Source organism: Etheostoma cragini, chromosome 8, assembly GCF_013103735.1.
Source record: "Etheostoma cragini isolate CJK2018 chromosome 8, CSU_Ecrag_1.0, whole genome shotgun sequence".
Lineage (NCBI taxonomy): Eukaryota > Metazoa > Chordata > Actinopteri > Perciformes > Percidae > Etheostoma > Etheostoma cragini.
Window position 1 is genome coordinate 5,704,650 of NC_048414.1, and position 25,620 is coordinate 5,730,269.

Here is a 25,620-nt window from a genome sequence, read left to right on the forward strand (position 1 = left end):
GAAATAGTGCTCATGATAACCTTGATGTCCTTTGTCAGACAAGACTGTTTTCATGCCTTTTTATCATGTTTTGTTTTCAGGTTGTGTGGGTTTTCTTGTGTTATGGACCCTCATGTGTCCAGAAGCTGCACGTTGCTTATCTTTAACACATAATCTGTGTATTTATTTATTAGCTCTTTACTGTTGGAAATTGTGTTTAACCAAAAGGAGTACATTGCAGTCAAACTTCAGCCCTCGTCATAGAACCGAGCCGTAGCATCAGTGGACGGTTTCATTTTGGCCTTTTTTTGTACCTGTTGCATTGTTTACCATTAAACCACTCAGACCTGAAATTTAACTGCATCACAGTCATAATGAAGAATGTAAAGAAAATCTACTTTTAATGTAAAAATCTACTGAAAACTGCTTTCACAGAAACAGTTGGATAAAAACATTTAATTCCTGTCTGGCGATATGTTTTTGTCTGCATCAGCTTCTAAATATCCAAAGTATGTTTTATTCATACTCTGTGTGGTTGTGAAATGTGGTCCTGAAGTATTACAAGTTTATTTATTATACAAATAAAAAAATACAGAAATATGCTCATGTCTTCTGTATTATCTGAAATCATACTCCAAAGATCATCCATTCATATTTTTGGACAGTTTCCTGAAGGCTTTCCTAAAAAAGGCAAACCATTTCAGGGGGCATCCTCATTTTTTGGTGTTCATAGTGGTGGAAAGCAACTACAGGTCAGGTAAGTATATTTAGTTAAATACTGTACTTAAGTAAAATTTGTAGTATTTCCATTTTATGCTACTTCATACTTCTACTTTACTACATTTCAACGGGAAGTTTTGTACCTTTTACTCCACTACAGCTGTAGTTTTACCTGTAGACTTTTCAGATTTTCCATAAACAAAACAATGTGAGCTTATTAGGGATGTAACAGTAAACCACGATAAAAATGTTGACGTTAACAATTACCGTTTTCATTTAAAATATCATTACAAAAAATATCATTTGATAAAACATAATTATTATCGCTTCATTTGAGTCTCCTGAAGTTACTACGTAGCCTACAACGTGCGTTTCTTGAAGTTGGAATCATGGCGGAAGGAGGAGATGACAGCGGACATTTATCAGCCCTCTAAGAGGACTGAAGCGTGGGCATATTTTGATTATAGGAATGCCGAAGGACAGTTGATTGAAGATAGTTAACATAGCTGTAACATATTGTTCTTTATGTCTTAGCTTGAATGTCTGGATTTGTATCATTTAAACATGCACTACTAGAAATGTTCCTGACAAATAAGCTGAACCCTTGTTCCTTTGATGTTTAAAATGTTACACTTTTTGAAACTATTTCAGCTTGTGTAGGCCTATCAATGCTTTCAGAACATATTGTACACACTTTTAATAATACAGCGATAATACCAAAAACCATGATCATTTTGGTCACTATAATTGTGAAGCTAAATTTTCATAGCATTACATCCCTAAAGCTTATGAAATATAATTTATTGCTAAACATCAAACCAGCAATTTCTAAAATAAATGAATCAGCTCAAACTAGCTCTACATGAACCAGCTACAGCTGTAAAATCTCACTTACACATTTACAATCTAATGTCATATTTTATAGTACTCTATATCAGTCACGGGACATTTCACTGCAGAGTGAGTACTTTTACTCTAGATACTTAAAGTACACTTTGGTGAAAGTACTATTACTTAAGGACATTTTTGAGTGTAGGACTTAAACTTGTATTCTTTTTTTTAATACGGTTGTCTTGGTGCTTTTACTTAATTAAAGGAACTGCGTACTAGTTCCTGCACTGATGTTCTTCAAACCCTGAGCTGTATGGCAGTGTAGGTGATATTACACACAAAAACACACACAGCTGACATGAAGGGATGTAGTGTTTGTTTAAACAAAAGTGCTTTACTAGCCACAAAGTTCACACAGCTTTACAGAATTACCAATGGGTATATGAACCCATCAACAATATTGCAACTCAAGCTCATACACTGTAAGGGTTTGTTCATCTATACTTGGTCCTTTTTTAAATTATTGTAATCTGAAATTAGCAATGTTTTGGTTTCCTGAAGGAATGCTGAACTGGCGTGGTCCAGTTTGTGTAGTAAAAATGAGACTGGGAGCTAAATGAAACAATTTACTGTATGCATAGATGTACACAATATATAGAATGTGCAGTGTTTCTTTTCTAGAAATATCTTGAACCACCAGCATCACGTATTACAGCATACTCCAGAAATCATGTCCAACTTATAAAGTAAGATGTTTGTAGAGTTTAAAGACAAACGTTTGAAAGGTGTCCTTCATACCTTGACTCACACCTGAAAAGAGTTTTAACCATCACAAGCTTCCAATCTAAAGGACTATTGGACTACTTTCTCACTTTCCGGAATAATTCTTCTTCTGCTGTCCCTGCTGTCTTTTGAATTTGTTCTTGTCTTTGGCATTTTAAATGAGGCACCGTACAAAAGGCACAGAGAGATGACAGAAGGGGCAGGATTCCAATATCCTCTGGGAGCCAAAACAGGAGATAAACGATCAGAGATCATTCCAGTCTGCTTTCATGTGGAAATTAAGGGGATGTTTTCCTATGATTTATTTATATAAAATAATGTGATGTGCAGTAGATTGTGAGCTGTCAGGTGAGCTCAGTCTGCCTGGTTTGTGGAAGTAGAAGAGCCACCAGTCCTCCGGTGAGCAGCAGAGCTGACACCAGCAGGACCGGGATGGCACAGTTTGTGTCTACCAACTTCCCAAAGGCTACGTTACCCATGATGGCTGCCACTCGGCCCACTCCTGTGAAGAAACCGAGAGCAGAGGACCTGAAGGAAAGAAAGAAGAAGAGAAACACCAGGACATGTGAGCAGCTGTTTGTATATTTACTATAAATCATAAATTGTAATAAAACATTTAAAACTAAAAATCCTTTTAGATGCGGGACCCTGGGCTCTGGTCTAATTAGTATCAGTTAATGAGTCCTTGACATGAAAAGGATTGGGAACCACTGTATTAGATCAGACTTCATCACTAGTGAAAGAAGTATTCAGATTCTTTACTTAGAGGAACACACCAACTTATTGGGACTTTGTCTTAATTACTGTATCCCCAACGCAGCCACCGCTAGCCCAGCTTGGCACAGATGCTGGAGGTTTATTTATATATATGTATATATATATATATATATATATATATATATATATATATATATATATATATATATATATATATATATATATATATATATATAAACATGTAAATAGGAAAATGTTGGCGTTATTTTGTCACTTATTGGGAGCAGTAGGCTAGATGGAGCAGGTTACCTCTAGCATCTGTGCTAAGCTAGGCTAGTGGTAGGTGGGTCAGACAGGGTTACAACACTGTAATGGGAAAATTACATTTAAGCATGATTTCATATGTCCTTCTATAATATGTGTGTGTTATTATTATTCATATAATTTTTCACAATGCTTTTTAGGTTGTGTGACTTCATTCAACTCATTCCCTGTGTGTCCTTCCTGAAGGAGAGACTCTTTGTCTCAGCATTTTTCCTGCAAGGACAATGCCAAGGAGTCTGAAGGAGACATGTTTTGTTTTTGTTCAGCTAAGATAAAAGACTGGTAGAAACTTTGAGGCATGAGATACAGATGCAGAACTACGTAAGAGGCTCCATCGTGTCTGTCTGGTATGATTGTTGTTTGGATAGGATTTGACGTTTTTCAACACGTCATTTTCTTCTCTAGGGGAAACAGGATATAAGACGGGGATGCCATCCATCCATCCATCTTCATCTGCTTATCCGGCATCGGGTCGCGGGGGCAGCAGCTCCAGGAGGGGACACCAAACTTCCCTTTCCCGAGCCACATTAACCAGCTCCGACTGGGGGATCACAAGGCATTCCCAGGCCAGGTTGGAGATATAATCTCTCTACCAAGACCAGTAGCATCCACCTAAAATGGGGATGCTACAGTTTTAATTTCGCAAGACATTGTCACACTGTCACTGATGTGTTCTTTTCACTTGTTTATTCTCTGCAGGGAATAAATAAATCTCACCGAAGTCCAAACCTTGACTCAGTTTTGCAGCTGTCTTTATTTTGTTTCAACATAGTCTCTCTTCCAACAATTCCTCTCTCGCTGTACAGAAACTTACACAACAACACGCACAGAGATGAGAAAGGTATGTACAAACTTATCTAACTCTGGGGGATATGGTGAATGAGACAAAGTCCCAATAAGTCGGCATGTTCCTTTAAAGCTATAGTGCATAGTTTCTGTCGCCCTCACGTAGGGGTGTATATTGTTGGATAGTTTAATTTATAAGAAAACATTAGATTTTATAAATCACTTGTTTTGTGTGGTAAAAAAAGAATCAAAACAGTAACTAGTAACTCAAGCTGTGAAATGAATGTAGTGGAATAAAAAGTACAATATTTCTCTCTGAAATGTAGCAGAGTAGAAGTAGAATGTGGCATTAAAGATCCTTATCCTTTAGATTGGCGTGATACAGAGTGATCCTAAATTGGAAAGTTAAAAAAAACATATAGGTAACTTAAAATCCAAATTGACAGAAATATCTAAACCGCCATGTTTAAGCCACTTCTATGGACTTAAGTTTTAAGAAAAGCATACCGTAGCTGGGTCGGGTAGAGCTCCGTTCCCACCACGTCCAGGGCATTCCAGGCAATAACTGACACGCCACTAAAGACACAGGAGAGGATCAGACTCTGGGTTTTGGTCTGGACCACATAGATGAGGAAGACGCTCAGACTGGACACCAGCAGGCTGCAGGCTGCAGGAACAACAACAACAGACATCATTCAAGGCGTAAAAACTTGCTGTTTATGTGGACAGACACGTCTTGGCAGCACGATCTTGTGATAAAGCAGTGAAACAAAATTGTTGAAAAAAAATTATCTTTTTACGAAAAGACTCACACAGTAGAGCCTTTCCTCCCATGCTGTCCATCATAAGAATAGTGAAGATGTTTCCCGGTAAGTTGGATGCAGCAATGATGAAGCCCTCCATATACACTGTCGGGTGAAGAAGAGATACAGGAAGGTAGGGAAGAAACATCCATCCATTGTTTTTTTTAGATTCAGATTATTCTGTTTCTGGGTCGCAGGGTGCTGGAACTGGTCCCAGCATACAGTGGGTTGGGACACAATGGGTAATGCTTATTATTATTATTTTTTTTTTTTTTTTAGATGATTTTTTGGGGCTTATATGGCCTTTATTGACAGGACCGATTGAAGACAGGAAAGGGGGGACGACATGTATCAAAATGCCATGGGTCAGATTCAAACCCGGCCGCTACCAAGGACCCAGCCTCCTGTACTGGGTGAGCTAGAGGTCGCCCCGTGTTATGAGTTATTTTATGTTACAGGTGTGTAATTTTCCTGGAAAGAACTATGTAAATTGGTACTAGTCATAGGGAAAAAGGCATACAAGATCAATTTAACCCCATTTATTATTCATTTATAATTGAAACTTTGTATGTTAGTCTCCAGGTTATGCAAGCAGTTGATGTAATAAATCTAATGTACTAATGATTCTTTATTCTAACCTTATTCTCAAACTACATACATTCATCTGTGGTAAAGCTATACATGTTTGCTTCATGTCCAGTTAGTATATGTTTGCTGAATCAACATAATTAACTTTGTCATCTCAGAAACTAACCTGCTGTCTTGACCGGGTAGCAGCTTTGGTTGTGGAGTGGAGACAGCAGGGACACGTTGGCACAGGGCGAGCCGCCGTCCTCAATTCTCTCAAACAGCTCTGGGAACCACATCCACAGTCCATAGTATCTACACAGATACAGAGACAGAGACAGAGACACACACACACACACAAACTATAGCTTTTGGATAAGAATAACGGTACAGTCAGTTTTCAATGTAAAACTACACTTGTATGGCTAGGTCCTGCCTTGAGACTGCCGTAGTTTCACAGACAAGCTGTTAAAGTAGAACATGATTTTTTTTACAGTTTTTGCAGTTAAGTTAATCATGATTTGTGGTTGTTGAAGATAAGCTATTTGCAACAGTTATCTCTCACTGCCATTTAAAGCTGCAGAGCTGCCTGCTGCAGATTTGCCATATGAAAAACAAAAGACCTGAACTTGTACCCAATCCCAACAACAGAAGTTCCACTACAGATGCTGCCAAGTCCATATGTAGATATGCAGTGGTGTTTCTCACCCAAAGGAAATGCAGTAGAAGATGATGAGCAGTGCAAAGCTCCTGGATTTAAGCGAATCATTAAACATCTGTTTAATGGGAACCAGGGCCTGAAAGTTTAACCAAAGACACTATTTGAAATGACAATGACAAATAGGAATAAGCAAAGAAATATTCTAATTATAGAAGGTAAGTAAGTAAGAATGTAAAACTTTGTTTAAATTATTTTATTTTAATTTATTTTATTTTATTTTATTAGTTTGTACGAGGCAAAATGGACAACTACAAGTCCAGTCTTACTGCCAACTAATTTTATTGAAAATATGTTTGGGAATAGGTGCAACTCAACTAAAATAACTGACACTATGAGGGCGTTATAGTGGGTTTCATTACTTAATCTAAAGGCTTCATCTTAAATTTTGACTCTAAATTTAAAAGTTCAGTTTTAAGATTTAAATTATTTCAGTTTTGTGCTGAAAAGTTGAGTAATACTAAATCAATGCGTTCATTAAAATAACCACACCGTAAACCTGGATAGATGCTGAAATAATTAGTTGATTCATTAATAAGTTAATCAATAAAAAATATCAGCAGCTATTTGGATAATCAATTAATCATTTGAGTAATTTTTCAATCAAAATGCCAAAACAAATCACCAGTTCCAGATTTGCATATGTGAAAATGTAATGATTTTCTGTTTTACCTGAATATATCTTAGATTTTTGGACTGTTGTTAGAACAAAGAAGGCATTTTGTCCAGATTTTTGACATTACCTTTTTCAAAATACAGGCAAGTCTCTCTCTTTGTGAACCCCGGGCCCTGGTCTTGTCCAGTTCCCCTTTTTGCTTGGAGCTGTTGCACAAACCAAATTCCTTCAAAAGATTTAAAGATGACAGTTGTTACACTTCCAGTAGATTATTATGTTTTGAAAAAAAGTAAGGACGTGTTTAGAGAAATTGAACAAACCACATACAAATAAGTTACTCATTACAAATATCACATCCCTTTTTGCACTTGTGTACACTGTGTGTATTTCTTGGGTCCAATATTTGTCATACATCTCTATTGTGTGCTACATGTGTGTGCTTTATCCTTTTTTACCACTTCACTCTTATTTTATCACATTGTCTAATTAAACTTAATTCTAATTAATAATTAATAAAAGCTCTAATTCTAAGTCTAATTAACATTAAATGTTTTCAGTAAACAATGACAGTGAGTCCTAGAGACATAAAAGGGACATCATTTAGTTCATACCGGGAAATCTTTTCCCTTTCCCCACATGTTGAGCTCAAATATCACTTGGAATACCCGGATCGCCTCTTTCTCCCGGCCAGCCTGGCAGCAAAGACAGGACACAAATCTCAAATACAGAACAGAATTGAAAAGCAGGCTGAACAAGTCGGGCTTTCAAATACCTCCATGAGGAACTTGGGGCTTTCAGGCATGAGCAGCCTGAAGAGGACGGCTGAGGTGAGGCTGGGGACAGAGCAGAGCACCACAAACAGTCTCCAGCTCTGAAAGTCCAGTGATCCCAGTGAGAAATGGGCCCAGGTTCTTGGAATCACCAACCAGGCCAGTCCTGCAAACAAAAGATCGCCACTCACTGCTGACCACATTGGGCTTCACATTTTCCATTTTACAAATTTGTGTTTTGTTGTTGTCTTTAATGCTTTCACTCTCAAGTTTACACGTCTATATCTTTAATATGGGTGCCCGATTGAGAAAATGTCACGATTCTGTATCAATTTTCAGGCTCAAGGTCCGATTCAAAATCAATTTTTGATTCAAAATTCTCAATTAAAAAAATGATTCCCAGTGTGAAAATGTAGTTACTTTTCCAACGTGATAGTATGCACGCCATTACAAAAAAAAAATTATGCTCTTGATTATCTGACAAGTCACAAGTTCCTACGTGGCACAATTAACAGAGCAGATCCATCATTAATGATATTTATAGAATCCATGTGTTTCTTGTTACAGTACAGTACAGTGACAAGTCTGTTAAAAGGTTGATTGATTTCAGCCCCAAGCTTTTGTGCACAACGATACCCACTGAATGATAGAATGTGACTGAGGTTTATCATAATACGAGCTGTGCTTAAAACTTTCAAGAAATCCTGCAACACTGATATTGTTTTACTGATGTAATGATTTCCCACCTGCAGCCAAGATGTTCCCTGCCATCCAGAAGGTGGCCAGAGCGCTGATCATTGCGCCTCTCCTCTGACAGGGCATAAACTCTGAGAAGTAGGAGAAGATAACCGGGATCGACCCACCTACACTGCAGAGGGGTTGAAAACAGCTTTTATTCTAGAGCTCTCCGCAACCGTTTACATATAAGAAACATTTTTTTTTTAAGTTACACTGGTTGGTCTAATACATTTTACCAATAGTTACCTGACTTGCTTGACTCGTATTTTGCAAACACCTAAAGCAATTTCTGTGATTTATTTTTTCAAAAATGTTCTTCATGAAGGAACATGTAGGTGTTGTAGGGGGTATTCTATGACCTGTTGGTTGGAGTATAAGCTCTCTAAGCACCAAAACATACTTTATCCTACAGTTTGTTGCTGTCAGCTAAATGACTTTATGTAAATAAAAAATGCGAAACATATACAAATCCTGTGCTCACCCGATGCCGCTGATGAACCGCAGCAGCAGGAAGAGCCAGAACCACGGAGCCACGCTGGCCAGAGCTCCAAACACCCCGTTAACCGTCAGGGACACAACCAAGACCCTGCGACGCCCCCTCTGGTCAGCCAGGTATCCCCACATGTAGCCGCCCACCATCATTCCTAGAGAACAGGAATTAAGACAATAATAATAATCTGTCATGTGTCAATGGCTGTCAACTCTTAGTCTCTAATGTGCTTGTTTTGACCGACCAACAGTCCAAAGATGTTCAATTTACTGTGACATACGACAAAAAAAGCAACAAACCCTCTTATTTGATTAGCTGAAGCCAAAGAATATTGGCCATTTTTGCTCTTTTTTTTAAATAACTGGAATGATTGAACAACTAGGAAAATTATTGCTTATGCAGTTTTCTTTCAACTGACCACAGCTCAGGTACGTTAACTAATTTATTAAATGATTGTGATTCACCAAGGAAAATGCTGGCAGTCAGTAGGCCCATGTCTGAAGAGCTCAGCTGCAGATCGCAGCGCGCTGTTGGCAGGAGAAAAGATACACAGAGAATCTCCACGGCATCGCTGGCATTGGCCCAGCCACACACCACCAACAGCAGCCAGTGGAACACTCCAAAACCTGAGAGCAAAAGCAGAACAAAGAGTGAGTAAACACACAGACAAGTTATCTATTAACGAATTATCTGATGTATTTATAGGCTGTTGATTTGTCATCTGTGCATCTACTGGTCAAATTCTGCTGGACAAAAAAAAAAGGTTTTAAGCTTGCCATGCATGAAGCATGTAATCCAGTTTTTAAGTGAGATCTGGATTTATCTGGGTTTCTCCCACTCAAAAACATCAATAACGTTTGGAGTTTTGCATTTGTTTCACCTTACATTTTATTTTACTTAATGTGTAAGCGCAACACAGAAATCACAGCCTAAAGTAACAACACCACCACCACCATTAATATTACCTGCTATATCTACTGCTTCCTCATATGTTAATCTTTTCTGTGCACTCCCACCAACATCATGTGTGATATTTGATGCGCTCCTGTCGAAAATTGTTTCACCTAAAAATCAGCAAAAAACACACGAAAAGGTCAAGTGAAACAACAGTTCCTGGTAAAACTAATATTTAAGATATCACAAAAGCTTAAGACGCTCAATCTGTACCTATCAAGCCACACACTGTATAAACGAGATAAAGAATTAATTATATCTGTTGGGAAACTGGGTTAAGCTTCAGTGACAGGTGCACACTCTCAATGTCCCCTGAACAAGTCCTGTCCCACCTGAGAAGTTGATCTGATCCAATAATGACATCACTCAATACCTCTTCTCACAGTTTGGAGACATGAAGAAGAAATTGTCACTGTAAAGTTGATGGTTTTTAGAATATTTAGTTTTACACAAACTTTAAATGACATACCAAAAGCCCGGGGCCAGGAACCCTAAACACGAGTTTGTGTCTACTGTCTCTGTGACTTATATAACAAAAGTGCTATCTGTGGTATGTAGAGAGATTGATCAAGTAATCGATTGGCTGAAAAATAATGAGCAACTATTTTGATAATTTATTAATTGTCTATTTTTTAAGCAAAAATAGCCCACCAAAATTACACTGGTCAAAGCTTCTCTAGATAATTTGGGGATTGTCTTTGTCTCATATAAACTAGCCTACTGCTAATTATCTTTAAATTAATTTATAGTTTCTCAAAATAATTAGGAAACCTTCTGAAAATAACAGGAAACCTTCTCAAAACATAGTAAGTCGTTATTAATATTTGAGAAAGTTTCTAATTTCCGAGATACTAAATCATAATAATGTCTTACATTACATTAGGCTACTAAGGCTTCAGGGTCTTTGTTGAATCAAATTGGCAGAAATGGGCTTCCATAAAAAAAGAAAATGCAACAACTAGCCTACTAACTAAATGATATCTTGCATCACGCGGTGTGTTTGTGTATTAAATTAAATAGTATTTCTTTGCTGTCTATAGTTAAACCGCAGTTAGTGGTGGAGTGGCCACAACTTTTACCTTCATCTGAGTCCAGCTCGTTCGGCTCCAGGTAGACACCGGTGAGAAGCGGCTTTCGCGCCTCCGCGTCTCGGGTGTGCACGTGACGAGACATCACCCAAAAAATCGGACGTCTCTAATATGGGCAGTGAGCTGCGGGCAGTTTAGCTACACACAACTGCAATCCCTGTCCAGGTACATAATACTGTTCCAACCCCTGTATCTGTCTCATGACTGCCAAGCCCTGTGTGAAGCTAACAGTGAAGCTAACCTGACAAGAAGGAGGACCAGGAAGTAAAAAGACAGCGAAGATTTGCCTTCCCTGAGGCTCCAGTCCCTCCTCTGTTTGGTTTAGTAGTGCGATCTTAAGACGAACTATCCCCACAGTAGTGCTTTACATGAGCAGCGGAGGAAGCTAGCCGCTAAAGGAGACACGTTGGTGCGGCGCAAGCAGAGCAGAAGAGGGGAGCAGTTGACGTTGCCACCTCCCCTTGTGTGTTTTAAGAAGATTGAAGATGGCGACCAGCTCGGAACGCAGTCCTCCTCCGTTCCCCGACTCCGAGGACCAAGATGTGTTGGACTCTGAAGAAGTCGGAGGCCGAGACAGTGATGAAGACGACGGGGAAGACCTCTTCATGAGTGCAGTATGTCTGAACGGAGTTAACGTCGATTTCATGCTAAGCTAAGCTGCCTCTAAAGCAGCCCAAAGACTAACGTTAGATAGCTAACGTCAGTGAAGAAAGCTAATGATGCGTTTAGCAAAAGTTTTGTGTTGACAAACATTTAGCTAGTTTTAGCGCTGAGGTAACGGTAAGAAAATAATGGTAACATAAGTAACTATAATGCCGGATAATGTTAGACTTAAAGCATTTCCTGTACTTTAAATTATCAAAGCAGTGTGAGGGGGTTTTATGCAGAAAATCTACCTTCTATCACCGCTTTAAAACAGTCTGTGGTTGTCAGTGTTACTGTTGCAAACGCCCATTTTGGTATTGATTTCTTCCTGAAAAGTATCAATGTGGAGAGCTGGCTAGTTGTGATTTGGTATAGGTCGCTTAAGATGACGCAAATCAAAGTTCTAATGTCAGCAGGCTACAGAGAATGAGGTATGTGTGGTTTGTTTCTGAAAGTTGACATCATCTTCGGTTCTGTTATTTACATTAGTTAGTGGTTTAAAATTCACTCTCGTTTCTTTTGAATGAGGACTATAAAGCTGGTTTGGGGAGCCTCCTGTCATGTGAGTAGGCTGTGGTCACATGGCCAGAACCCGGATGTTTTCCCACAGTCAAAGTTCAGAGGATAGATTGGAAAAATTGCTGTCTTTGTCTTTTTTTTTTAGCGCTGGATTCATTGTTGCACGGAAAGCATTACTCAGCAAGTTGTGAATGTTACATTCACCAGAGACTGTAGCTTAAGTAATGTTTGGCAAAGGACTAGACAGTGGTAATTGAAAATTAACCTTCTATCACTGTTTCTTGCTTTTAAATCAGAATCAGAAAAGGTTTGTAGAATCAGAAAAAAAGTTTAATTGCCACAATAAGTACACTCATGTGAATTTGCCTTGGTGAAAGTTGAATACGTTAACAAACAAGCCAAAATTTGGGTATGGATTTTGTCTTGAAAAGTTACAATGTGGAAAACTGGCTATTTGTGATTTGATAAACTAGATCAGGAGACCATATGATACAAATTAATCTAATACAATTTCGGTTTGGTTAAAGGTCCCATGGCATGAAAATGTTATTTGAGGTTTTTAACATTAATGAGTTCCTCCACTGGCTAGGGATGGCAATAGGTGTAAACCAAGTCCTGGACATCCTGCTTTGCCTTTGAGAAAATGAAAGCTCAGATGGGCTGACCTGGAATCTTTCCCCTTATGAGGTCACAAGGCGCAAGATTACCTCCCCTTTCTCTGCTTTGCCAGCACAGGGAATTTGGCCCACCCATAAAAAAGAGCTGTGCAAAGTGACAGTTTGGTCGAGACCACAACCCCAGCCTCCACCTTGCTTCCCCTTAATCTAACTCTCCTCCTCAAAAGCTATAGACTCAGAAATGGCACATACTAAGGAAAGCTCATTCTGAGACTGGCTCTAGTGGCTTCAATTCTGCACCAAGGCTGAATTTTGGGAAAGAGACTTCAGACATGTTATTAGGGGACCACTAATGCCTGTACAAAAGCATCCAAAGAGAACCATGTCATGGGAAGTTTTAATGATGTGTGACTGTTTTCTGTGCAGGATGTCTTCCACATCAAATTAGATTTGCTTGCACTAAAATCTGAAGGTGTCCTCTTGCATATAATGCATTCAGTAGCGTAGGTAAAGCAAACAACAGTCTGTTATCAGTCTGCAAACAAATTAGGTCTGTGTGGTTTGTTTGTGAAAGTTGACATCTTCGGTTCTGTTATTCATAATAAGTAATTTAAATTTTTTAATGAAGACTCAAAAGAAGCCTCCTGTCATGTGAGTGAGCTGTGGTCCCATGGTCAGAACCAGTATGTTTTCCCACAGTCAAAGTTCACAGGGGCGGGTTGGAAAGTTGCTGTCCTTGAAATGTTTTTTTTAGTTGTTTTTTTACGCTGGACTCTCTGCTGCACAAAAGGCATTACTCAGCAAGTTGTGGATGTTACATTCAGCTGAGACTGTAGCTGAAGTAAATGCAACAGCCTTACAAACTACAGTCTCCAGTAAAGTTTAATCAACACCTCTATAAAAGTTTCAACAAAAAGTGAATTTTACAACTTTTTAGGAATGTAGGATTTATTGCGGGACATTTAGTTTCAGTTTAGGGATTGTTCAGGTGCCGCCGGAAATTCTGCAAGATGTTTTTAAGCCGGATGTCTGTTACCTTCTGCTTTCTTTGTGTTTTTTCTGGCTAGCTGTTTCTCAGACAGCTAGCCAGATCTTTTAGGGCTGTAATAATACACCAATCCATGATTCTGTTCATATCCTGATTTTTGACCCACGATACAATACAAACCTCAATTGTTTTTTTTTAACTGAACACCTAAGAACAGTATTTACTATGCAAATTATTAACAACATAACTAAGTGAACTAAATAAATGGTAGGGGTGTGCAAAAAGGATCTAACCCGCGGCCGCTGCCTTAGTACATAAGTTGCACGCATAATCAGGTGAACTACCAGGGCGCCCCAATGCCTCTCTATTTAAATACTCTAAAACATTAAATCTTCTTTTCCCTTTTCCTCTCATCTCCAGAGCAACCCTCCACTGACGGAAATGGACACCAAACTGACACCTCCCAGTCAACCCAGTGATGTTTTAAGGAAGCCTGCCACTAACCTCATGGATGATCCCTTAATTGAGCCCGTCAGGAGGCAAACAGAAAACAAACCAGTGAACGAAGTTGTCGGCGAACCCTCGGAGGACTTTGTCGACCTGACAAACAACGTAACCGATTCTCCGGACGAGGCAGTCGCAGCTGAAAGTGCTGTTGCAGATGACGCAAAAGACACAACTGAAATCCCTTTAGATGAACCCGCAGATGAGTTTGAGGACATATTTGGAAGTGAAAATGAAGCACTGCAAGAGGAAAATGTAGTATTGGATGTTACCGTTGAAGCAGCAATGGATAACAGTGAAGTGACCAGTGGTGTTACAGAGACACCTGGTGATGGGAAAACAGGAAGTTCTAATGAACAGGAAGCAAAAGAAACTGCCACAGATCCAATCATCGACCTTAGTGTTGATTTGCCAGCCAGTCACACACAGCAGCCACCACCTGCCTGTGACAAATATTTTGATCCTTTGGTTGACCTCCTCAGTGATGTTCCACCTGTTGATGCCAATATACCCAGCCGGGCAACAGTCGATCTGTTCGAAGATGAGGGAACCGACTTGTTCACAGAACCACGGCCAACTAAATCTGCCATGCAGCAACAGAAAAGCCTCTTCGGTGAACCTGATGAGGATCTTTTCGGTGAGCCGCTGGGTGCCACCTCAAAGAAAACCATCAGCAAAGAGCAGAAAGACAAACCTGTCAAAACCAAAGCTGCTAGCCATGTAAGCAATATAGGTGGGCCTCTGCAAGACAATAGTCCTGCAGAACCTGCTGATATCTTCACTGAGGAAGCCGTCACCACACTGCCCAGCTTCACAAGCACCAGCACTCTCAACTCCAAGACTAATGGAGTCCAATCTGAGGAGGAGGCAGATATATTTGCTAGTGGGTCCACTATTTCTTTTTATTATGTTACAATATCAGGATTTTAGGATTGAGTGTTCTAATGGGAGCATTAGTGACAAAAGGAGTGTTCACATAAAGCAGTCCATGCAGACTCTCAAGTGTTTCTGTTACAGTTACTGTACACTCAAAGTCATGTGTGCAACAGATAACTGCATTCTGGGATGAAAATGTTTAGTTTCAATAAGCTGTTTATTGAAAATGAAACATAACGAGAAGCAACTACAATTTATAAACACCAGATGGTCATATTATGGCCGTTTGGTGTGTTCTTCAATTTCCACTGTTTTCTTTTTTTGGAGGTATGTTTGCCATTATTAGATAGTGGGTGAAAAGCTTTTAGAAAATGATGGGGAGACAGACGAAGGATGACATGCAACAGAGGTTCATTGCCAGACCTAAACCAGGGATGTGTTTTAATGGTCAATGTCTACACGACACCCCGTTTTATGGTGTTCTTAAAAGAACAATCCCTCCATTTACCATCACAACTTTATAACATTTATAAGGTTTAAGATGGACAGTTTTTAAAAAAAGGATTAAAATCCTTGCAGCAGAAGCAGAGATATGGCCTACAATACTACCAACGCAACACACTGTAATATTTTTTCAGTTTTAAACTTGTAGTTTTCAGACTATGACTCAAGTGACCTAAGGCGATCTATCAATTTTTTTTTCATATGCAGTACTACCTACTTGCCAACATCTGTAAATAGACTGGTGTGTATAAAGTGGGAGTTCCAGTTTAACTGTTTAATAAATTAGGTACTTGTGACTTCAGTTTACAAGCAATGGTCCACGTGTTATTACACATATTAAACTGAAGGCTGAAAGCAAAAAAGGCAAGGTATTCATAGTCAACGTCTGTGCATATTTAATTGTATCAAACTGTCCAGGACATACAATAAGTAATGTACATCTCTCTACACATTTTCCATTCAGCATGTTACGACCTCAGTCTTGTTTCTTTTCCTCTCTCAAAAGAAGCCACAGTGGAGCTTTCTCTCGACAGTCCCAGAGGCGAGAGAAGGAAAGATGTGATGGCCAAACCATCTGCGTCCGCCCCGTCCCAGTCAGCAGCTGCCAGCCTGGCCAAGCCACAGTCTGCTGCCCTGGACGAGGTACACACACGTCTAATCCCAGCGTGAAATTCCCACTGTAACTATAACAAAGTAATGACTGTTCAAGGATTGGAAGTTTTCTGGAATAACCAAATTTTTGAGAAGAGTGGTTGTTTAATTTGCATTTTGTAGACTAGTTTAACATCTTACCTGAACAAGCTTAAGTTTAAAAAATTCCAATTCTAAAATGATTTTGACTGCTCAAAGTGTTTGGGGACAGCAGGTCATTGCAACTGGCGGTTTCACTTCCTGTTCAATATTCGTTTCAGTTGGAAGAAGAGGAAGAACAAGAGCAGGGAGACAAATTTGAGATTTTTGTCTCTGTCAAAGACCCTGAAAAAATAGGTGAGATTTATTATTTTTTATTCTGTGTTGATCAGTTTTTTTAGTATTTCGATTTAATTGCAATAAGGCAACAAATTAGTTTCTGCACTGTTAACATCAAGCAAGCAAGCAAAGATTATTGTAAGGTACTTGAGTCCTTTTATTTGATTATTTCAAACTTGTGAAAACGACAAAGGAACCCAGAAGAGAAACAAGTTATAGAGCACCACAAAGGAAACCCGCATGCGTCTTGCCATAAGTAATGTTCTGTTAGTATTTACTGTACATCAATTTGTGAATTTTTGTTGCACTGACTTTCATCCCTTTTTTTCCTCAGGCGATGGTATGAACGCCTACATGGCCTACAAGTTAACCACAGAGGTAAAAACATGATGATAAACAGTGTTTCACTTATCCTGAAGTTGGTCATATTTAAACCAGAGGAAGTTAGCACAGTTACTCATCCGATATGTGGTAACAGTGTGGCAATAGAGAAAATACTGAAGGAACCCTCATGTACTGATCTTGAAAGGCCAACATAGATTACGCCAGAATTTTATGGTACTAATTCACCAAATGTAAGCCTTTTTAGGTACGTCCAATCCAATAATATGAATGTGTTTCAGACCCAACTGGCCATGTTCCGCAACAAGACATTTACAGTGAGGCGACGCTTTAGCGACTTTCTTGGCCTCTACGAGAAGCTTTCTGAAAAGCACGGACCAAATGGATTCATCGTGCCTCCGCCACCAGAGAAAAGCATCCTGGGTAGGCTGACTTGGCTTTACTGTGTCTTCTTATACTGTAACTATAAATCTAATCACCAACAACTATGAGAAGGCATGTTGTCTTGCATAGGTATGACAAAGGTGAAGGTAGGAAAGGAAGATTCCTCATCTGCAGACTTTGTTGAGAGAAGAAGAGCTGCTTTGGAGAGGTAGGAGAGAAGGAATAAAATGAATGCTGCAATTCTGTTAAATCTCAACTAAGCAGTTAAAGCTGTTATAATGTTGCACTGCCCATAGAAGACAGGAAGTGGAGCTTTGATATTGCATTTTCCCATTCAACAGGTATCTCCAGAGGGTGGTAAATCACCCATCACTCCTCCAAGATCCCGATGTCAGAGAGTTCCTTGAGAGAGAAGAAGTAAGCCAAAATTGAGTTTATATACATAGATTGAGTTTGGAGACGTAACTATTTATTTTGTTTTACGCTTGATCCACCGTGAAATACTATACTCTTTAAGACTCAAAACCCCTCGCACACAATAGACAAAACAAATTAAAAGATATTTATTGCATCTCGAAATTTGTGTTCAAGTTGAGAACACTTTCAGATAAATGTATTGTTCCTCTGCCATTAATTTCTCCTTGATTACTTTGTTCATCTGAAGATTTAGAATATTCAGACAGCTGTACTGTAATGTGTGTGTGTCTGTCTGTGTGTCTTCAGTTGCCAAGAGCAGTGAGCACGCAGGCTCTGAGCGGCGCCGGCTTCCTGAAGATGATCAACAAAGCAACAGATGCTGTCAGTAAAATGACAATCAAGATGAATGAGTCGGACGTGGTGAGTTGAGCTGCAAACAGACCCTTCTGCTGCATCAGAGCTTCTTCAGAATAAAACAGTTTTGAACTGCAGTTAATTTTTGTATTGAGGAAATCTACATTTCCAGTAAAAAAGCTGAATGTTTCAGTTAAAAGCTAATGGCACACTCTGGTTGAAGCACTAAAAGGCACAGTGGCAAAATATGTTACTTTTTGTGTAGTCTTGAGGAGAATTTGCAGATTGTTAAATTGTAGATTTTTCTGACACAGCATTTATGATAAGCTTAAAAGAAGCTTAAAATGATCTCGGATAGCCTGGCAAACCCATTCTTTTGTAAACTGATCTTGTAGTATTGATTGAACCTTTTTGTGTCCAGGGCTATGGTGCAAGGTACCATTTGTAACTATGTATTTAGTAGATAGCACCGTAGCTTACTAAATATGAGGCCGCCAGTCAAGCTGATCTGGTTTGTCAAGAGTTTTTTGTATAAATAAAGCTAAGCTTTGGCACTCATTTCCTCCTGATCTGAGCTCAAAGTACCAAACGCATGCGTACACTGAGCGTATTCCAGTATTCAAGTGAATGTTCGTTCCAGCTGAATACATTCAAAAGAAGACTGTTGCATTAAACTGCCTCTGATTTCCAGCGTGTTTTAAGCTTCAAACCTTTCATACATGTGGGATCAGTTGTTTCATAAATGTAGAAAGTTTTTACAGTATTTACATTTAAATACATTTATATGACTCATTTGCACACTTAAAGTGCCCATAGTATGCTAATTTTCAGGTTCATAATTGAATTTTGAGGTTGTACCAGAATAGGTTTACATGGTTTCATTTTAAAAAAACACCATATTTTTGTTGTACTACATACTGCTTCAGCTCCTCTTTTCACCCGGTGTGCTGAGCTCTCTGTTTTAGCTACAGAGTAAGGCCTCTCACTTCTATCCCATCTTTGTTGGGAGTCGCACATGCATAGTAACTAGGTACTGCACAGCGCAACTAGCTAGAAGCTAGCGCTGTTAGCAGTTAGCCAGCTCATTCTCAATGGCAAAACACTTCTACAACAAACACTAGTTTACCGTAATGTACAAAAGAACTACATACATGTCCCTGTTCTGCAGGTATTCCACGCAAAGTTGGAAGTGCGCCCTCGTTTAGAAGAAGTCTCTCAACTAATCCTGACTTGTACTGACCAAAGTTGGAGAAACAGCTAGCTAAAGTGGTTAGCACCTACCAAATGTTTTGGCATACACACAGAATAACACCCCAAATCCCAAAAGAAAGTTTTTCTTTTTTCATAACAGGCCACTTTAAAATAGTAAGTACTTCACCTAAGTAACCAAAAACATGTGGAAAAATATTTACATTCAGTCATTAAACAAATAAAATTAATTATATGGTTTTATCCAGTTGTTGACTCTGTTCTGATTTTAACAGTTGTGATTATTTTATCCTTGGTAACGGGGCTATGTAATGTCCCATAGTTCAGCCTTCACTAGCATCTGTAGCAGATGTTTTTAATGTTGGCTTGGTAACAACTCTGTGTGTTTTGCTGCAGTGGTTTGAGGAGAAGCTGCAGGAGGTGGAATCTGCAGACCAGCACTTCAGGAAGCTCCACGTGCTGGTCGAATCTCTGGTCATCCACAGGAAAGGTTAGTTGTCTCCCTTCCAATAAGTGGAGTATTGATTTGTCAGATATTTTTTTATTTTTTTTATTAGCAATTGACAAAGATCATTTTGACACCAGATCTCATTAATTAACGTCAACATGATCTTGGTGTCAAAATGGGTCTCCATCATTTCCCTCATAATGATATGAGCTGGTATCAGAAACTGGACCAATATGAGAGTGTTTAAAAACTTCTTTAGATATTTACCAAGTTGAGTTTGTGTATCAGATGGCTGATGGATTTTAGTCTTTATTTCACAGTTCTACCTCCTTAAAACCTAAATAAAGTATGACAGAATGAAAGTTTTAAATGGAAACACTTCATTTTTTTAAATAAGCAGCTCTTTACCAAAGTGTTGTTTTTTACACAGCCTGGCTTCTTGGTGGTGCACATATTTGTTTCTCATGTTTATGTGGGGTCTAATTACATGGTGGAAAATGCCTGTTTCACATCCGACCCCCCCAGAACTTTCGCTAAACACAGCCAGCTTTGCCAAAAGCACAGCCATGCTGGGCAGCGCAGAGGACAACACAGCTCTGTCCCGGGCTCTCTCTCAGCTAGCAGAGGTGGAGGACAAGATGGAGCAGTTACACCAGGAACAGGCTGCCAACGACACCTTCAACTTTGCCGAACTCATCGCAGATTACATCCGCCTGCTTGGTGCCGTGAGGGTACTGAGAGAATCTGTTCAAATAAATTATAAGTTTAATTCAAAATTCTATAATAATAATAAAAAATAATACCCCAAATGTTAAGTTAACAGGAGCACTTTCACTAAAAGTTGAGAGGTCATTTGAAGGTTGCTACTTTCATTACAATCTAAAAACGGAAGTTCTCTACTGTTATTGTGGCTTATTATCTTAAGTGGTGTGGTCAAGTCCACTATTTTTTGTTGTGTTGAATCCTCGTAAACATTTTACTTTGAGAAAGTAAGGGACAAGATGAAATGCCAGTGAAATTATATATCCAAATCAAGAACATTAATGTCCATTAATTGACATTGATATGAACAGTTTAGAATAGGAGCATCGGCTACATGGCCAAAGTAAATAAGCAAATACAAACATGAAATAATCCCCTGCGTGTCTGTGACCCGCAGGCGACGTTTGATCACCGGATGAAGGCGTGGCAGCGCTGGCAGGATGCTCAGGGCGCTCTGCAGAAGAAGAGGGAGACTGAGGCCAAGCTGCTGTGGGCCAACAAACCCGACAAACTGCAGCTGGCCAAAGAGGAGATCGCTGAGGTACAACACAGGCCACAATCGACACAATGAAAAGAACTTGAGCGCTGGAGTTTGATGTGCTGTGTTTTCAAGATTGAGCATAATGTTTGAATTTTGAATTAGACACGTGAAAAGCCTTCATCTCTGTTCCTATCATTAGAAATAGGAAGCGTGAGGAAACCAATAGGAGTTAAATTTGATTTTAATCTCCCCATTTTTTAATTCTATAAACTTGGTTATTGTCAGGACAGTAAAGCAAATATCAGTAACACTTTACTTGACGGTATCTACATAAGAGTGACATCACACTGTTGTGAACACATGCCACTAGCATGACAGCGATTACACATGAACCATAACCATAACTTGTCATGACAAAACCAAAAGACACTTACTAAAAAAAGCATTATGTCATAAACGTTTATAACTTTTTTGTTTCTGACACATTCATGACAGTGTCATGTCACTCTTATGTAAATACCTTCAAGTAAAGGTAAACCCAAATATCTATTATTTGATTTTAAATTTTTCTGTAATTTAAATGAAAAAAATATAAAATTCTACACAGAAGCAACATGTGCTTGTTTTCTCCCGGCAACAAAGCGCTTCAATATTTAATGTTTAGTTTTTTTCCCACATACAAAATCTGCCTTATCTGCTTGACAAGGCTGCTTTTCATCATCAATATTTATTAAAGAATACTTAAATAAATCGCTTCAACCAAACATGGGCATTGTACTTAAAGAAAAACTATTAATTCTTTCTCGTCTGTTTACACTTGATGGGATGTATATAAAAACTCGATAACGGCAGAACCATCAAAAAGAAAAGGTTTAAAAGTTAAAAGTGATAAAACTATTGTCAGTAAGTCAACATTTTGAGATGCTAAATACAAATTTGGCCTTTCTTGTGTATTTAAGATAATAATTTGGGCACCTAAAGACATTAAAGGGGTTTAACCCGCGGCCGCTGCGTCGAGGACTAAACCTCTGTATATGGGCGTGTCCTCCACCAGGTGGACTTCAGTGATGTTTATGAGACACAATTTTTGACTTGCGATGATTTTAATTCCTTACTTTTTGAAATATCCAGATATGATTGTGCCTCTGTACCACGGGGCTCTGAACGTTTCCTCTCTCCTTGTTAACAGTGGGAGGCCAAGGTGACGCAGTATGAGAGAGACTTTGAAAGAGTTTCTGCTACTGTGCGCAAGGAAGTCATCCGCTTTGAGGTAATGGTGTCTATTCTTGTTGCATTCACATCAGTTACTGGACAACGGGTAATGTAATTCACTACTGATTGGTGAAATTGTTTTTTATTTAACAATACAGAAAGAAAAGGCCAGAAACTTCAAAAGAGAGATAATTAATTACTTGGCGTGTCTGCTTCAGTCTCAGCAACAGGTGAGTGTCTCTTAAGTTAGACATGAATATTTAGCATTTCCATAATCAAACTTTCTCAGTGGACATTTATAAAAAGTTTGGATATAGAGAAAAGCTTTTCACACCATGGCAGTCCTAGATTTTTTGATTTCCTAGATAGTCCTAGATTTTAGATAGAGCCCGAAGTTCTGTCTTCAATTTGCTTGTTTTGTCCAACCAACAGTCCAAACATATTAAAATACATATGTACATTTAGAAATGGAATTATGAATGAAGTATAGTTTTGTTGTTAATTGTCAATAAATTTGCTGTCTATAGACTACATATTTCAGAATAATGTTCTGAATGTGTTGTAAATCCTACGTATGAGCTGCTTTTTGTCTGACCCTGAGCCTCTTGTCCCTTTCTCCTCCAGCTCATAAAGTACTGGGAGGCTTTCCTGCCTGAAGCAAAAGCCATCGCCTAGTCCTTGAGCAACAGCCTTTTGGACGACAGAACAGGCTGCCTTTTTCTTATACACTTTACCTCTTGCCTTTAAACCAAGGAAAAATGCGTGCATTGTAAAGGGAGATACAATCAACCGTTTTTTTGTTTGTTTTTTTAATCACCTTTAACATATAGCTCTGTACTCTATTGTATTAATAATTGTATATTTTCATTTAACCTTCCACAAAATATTTTCTTATTAGATGAAAAGAATTTGCATATACAAAGATATGGACAAACGAAAAAAGAAAATAGATGAATGATTCCATTAATTTCCACAAGAGAAGGGAAACAAACCGAGTCCGTTGTTCTCAGGATCTTCTCCCTCGTGTGATCAGGAGCTCCTTCACATCAGCAGTGGGTAATTGTTTACAGCGCGGCTGCTCTCTCATCAAAGATTTCTGGGGACCCAGATGAAGAAAGTGGCCAAGAGTCTCACTATTTTTCTTCTTTTTAACAACTCAAAGGGAAAAAACTACACTAAACACTTAAACTAAAAAAAGAAAGAATCATAAGCACTTCCACCGGGTGGATAAAGTTCTAAAGTACCAGCCATGTTTTTTTCTTCTTTTTCGTTTAGATTTGAAATACTATTGATGCTGGGGGGAGGTGATGCAGGGTATTGAGAGGCATTAGATTAGAGGTGTTTACAGCTGGGGTCAGGGGTTGCATCGTAGGTCAAGCTTGCGAGTTAAAAGATTTTAGATATTATTTCACTCATAGTGCAAACTTTACTCTTATGTTACTCTCACATGTCTGTGCCTTTTTAAGTCAGAATTGGGTTTTTGGTATAATCCAGTTCGGCAGAAAGTTATACACGGTTGTGGGCAGTGCAGAGGCTCATTATTAGTTACTTCCCCAAGAGCCCTAATGATATGAGTGTCAATGCTGAGGTTAAAGAACAATATTGGTATTTTCATGTTCAAGCCCGTTAACTTCAAATTAAGGGTTTCTTCCTCTATATTCTTACTTATAACTGAAAAGTAGCACATTCAAAAAGAAAAGAAAAACGTTGCAGAGTGATCTGCTCTATGAAAATTAACCTGCACAAACCTGAAACGCGTAATCGTCACAGTGAGCATTGTGCATGAGTCTGTTTGTTTTCTTCAAAGATGCATCAGTGTTGTCTGGTTATGCAATACAGTGTCAGTTGACACTTTATAAGGAATTACCCAGCAACAACGACTAACTTTGAGAAACATACAGTAAATGCTGACATGTCCACCTAATGGATTAACCTTCTCCAGCAAGTTTGTGCAAGGATATTTTCATGCTGAAATAGTGAAATGACTGGAAACCAAAGCTTTCCTGGATGGTAGGGTTCTGAGTTACTGCTTTGAGATATGGTTGACAGTAATATGAGGGCCTCAACTAACAAATATGTTAACTATGTGCTGATCTGTCAGTTATTTTTTTCCTGACTAGTTTAATCTATACAATGACACAAAATAATGAAAAATGTCTTGAAATAGTTTTATCCGACAAACAGATTTGTTTTGTTTTGTTTAAAAGATACCCTGTGGAGTTTTTGATCAGTGTTAATAGAGCAATGTTTCTGAATTTGGGTCCCCATTTTTGTTAGTGTCTCACACGAGTGACGTGATCTTCAGTCCTGCTGGGGGTTCGGCGTGCCAAGAAACCTAGCAGTGTGCCAACAAATGCTAGGAAGAAGACTGGTAGCCAGTATACCTGGATGCAAACAATTTAGATTTTCAAATTCTTCCACACAAAAACAAAACCGCTCTTTAAATGGTTTATGAGGAAGGAAATGCATTCAACACATTTTATAGACCTCAAAGATACTTAATGCACTTAGCAGTAAATGGTAACACAACTTTGTTACAAAACAAATCCACAGGGTACCTTTTGATTTACAATAAAACAGAAAAGAAGTAAATCCTCACATTTGGGAAAGTGGAATCAGCATCTATTGGGCATTTTTACATGATTAATTATATTAGTTATCAGAATAGTTGGCCATTGGCTGTTGATCGACTAGTAATTTTAGCACTAAATAATACTGTAGGATTTTGTGTTAATGGGCGACAATATGCAAAGAAATACGGTTGATGCTGACTTGTAGACATGACATTAATGTCAAATATTAAACATACTGATGTCATAAGGAGTATAATGCTTTCCTGAAACCTCAGTCTGCAATTTGACAAGTTGAGTTTTAACATCAAACGGTAACTAGTCAGTGTAGTGTCACATGTGGCACGGCTGCCATCTTTTGATTACAACTTTAATTTCCCATTCGCACATACTTAAATTGAAACCATTAAGTGACAAGCTAGACTGTCATTTGATGTCATCTATCTCGCAGACATTTCTTTGCACTTCTGTTTTTTTGTTTTTTTCTGTTTTTTACAATTAGATGCACGCTTGTTAGACAGCACTCAAATAAAACTGGTTGTTAGTGCGGCCTCATGTATGCCATCACTGGTCAATGTGCAGCGTAATGTCAGCACTGTGTCTTCAAATCAATAAAAGTTGCACTGTTTACACTTGGAAATTTCATTAAGAACTTCAGTGTCTTTTTCTCTACCTGGGTTGTTTTTCATTTCAACAGTAACATGAAAAGATCAGTACAAAATGTCATAAAAACTTTAGACTAGAAAGTTTTTAAGTGTCGCAGTATAGTATGCCATCATCATTGTCATATGTCCTAAAAAGGTTATAAATAAAAGTATTCTATGTTCTGTTTTTTAATGAGATAAAGATTTATAAGTCATAACAAGCAAGTATGTTATAAAAAGTTATAAAAATGTCAATATACAGTGGGGGAAATAAATATTTGACCCCTTGCT

The 25,620-nt window shown here is 38.6% G+C and overlaps 2 protein-coding genes across 2 annotated transcripts; one reads left to right on the forward strand and one right to left on the reverse strand.

Moving 5' to 3' along the window:
* Positions 1–66: 66 nt before the first annotated feature.
* On the reverse strand, positions 67–10,969 carry sv2 (synaptic vesicle glycoprotein 2). The gene is made up of 13 exons (XM_034879235.1): positions 10,876–10,969; positions 9,808–9,906; positions 9,307–9,468; positions 8,834–8,996; positions 8,361–8,482; positions 7,617–7,780; positions 7,456–7,536; positions 6,972–7,070; positions 6,219–6,307; positions 5,698–5,825; positions 4,953–5,048; positions 4,648–4,807; positions 67–2,841 (listed from the first exon to the last, which is right to left on the reverse strand). Exons 1-13 carry the CDS (start codon positions 10,967–10,969, stop codon positions 2,658–2,660), a joined length of 1,641 nt encoding a protein of 546 aa, XP_034735126.1. The 3' UTR covers positions 67–2,657.
* snx1a (sorting nexin 1a) lies at positions 10,964–25,313 on the forward strand. Its single transcript, XM_034879233.1, has 15 exons — positions 10,964–11,498; positions 14,074–15,040; positions 16,043–16,179; positions 16,449–16,524; positions 16,841–16,884; positions 17,130–17,271; positions 17,362–17,440; positions 17,574–17,649; positions 17,956–18,069; positions 19,609–19,702; positions 20,186–20,391; positions 20,820–20,963; positions 22,093–22,173; positions 22,274–22,345; positions 22,740–25,313. The coding sequence occupies exons 1-15, from the start codon at positions 11,370–11,372 to the stop codon at positions 22,788–22,790; spliced, it is 2,412 nt and encodes an 803-aa protein (XP_034735124.1). The 5' UTR covers positions 10,964–11,369; the 3' UTR covers positions 22,791–25,313.
* The last annotated feature ends 307 nt before the right edge of the window (positions 25,314–25,620 follow it).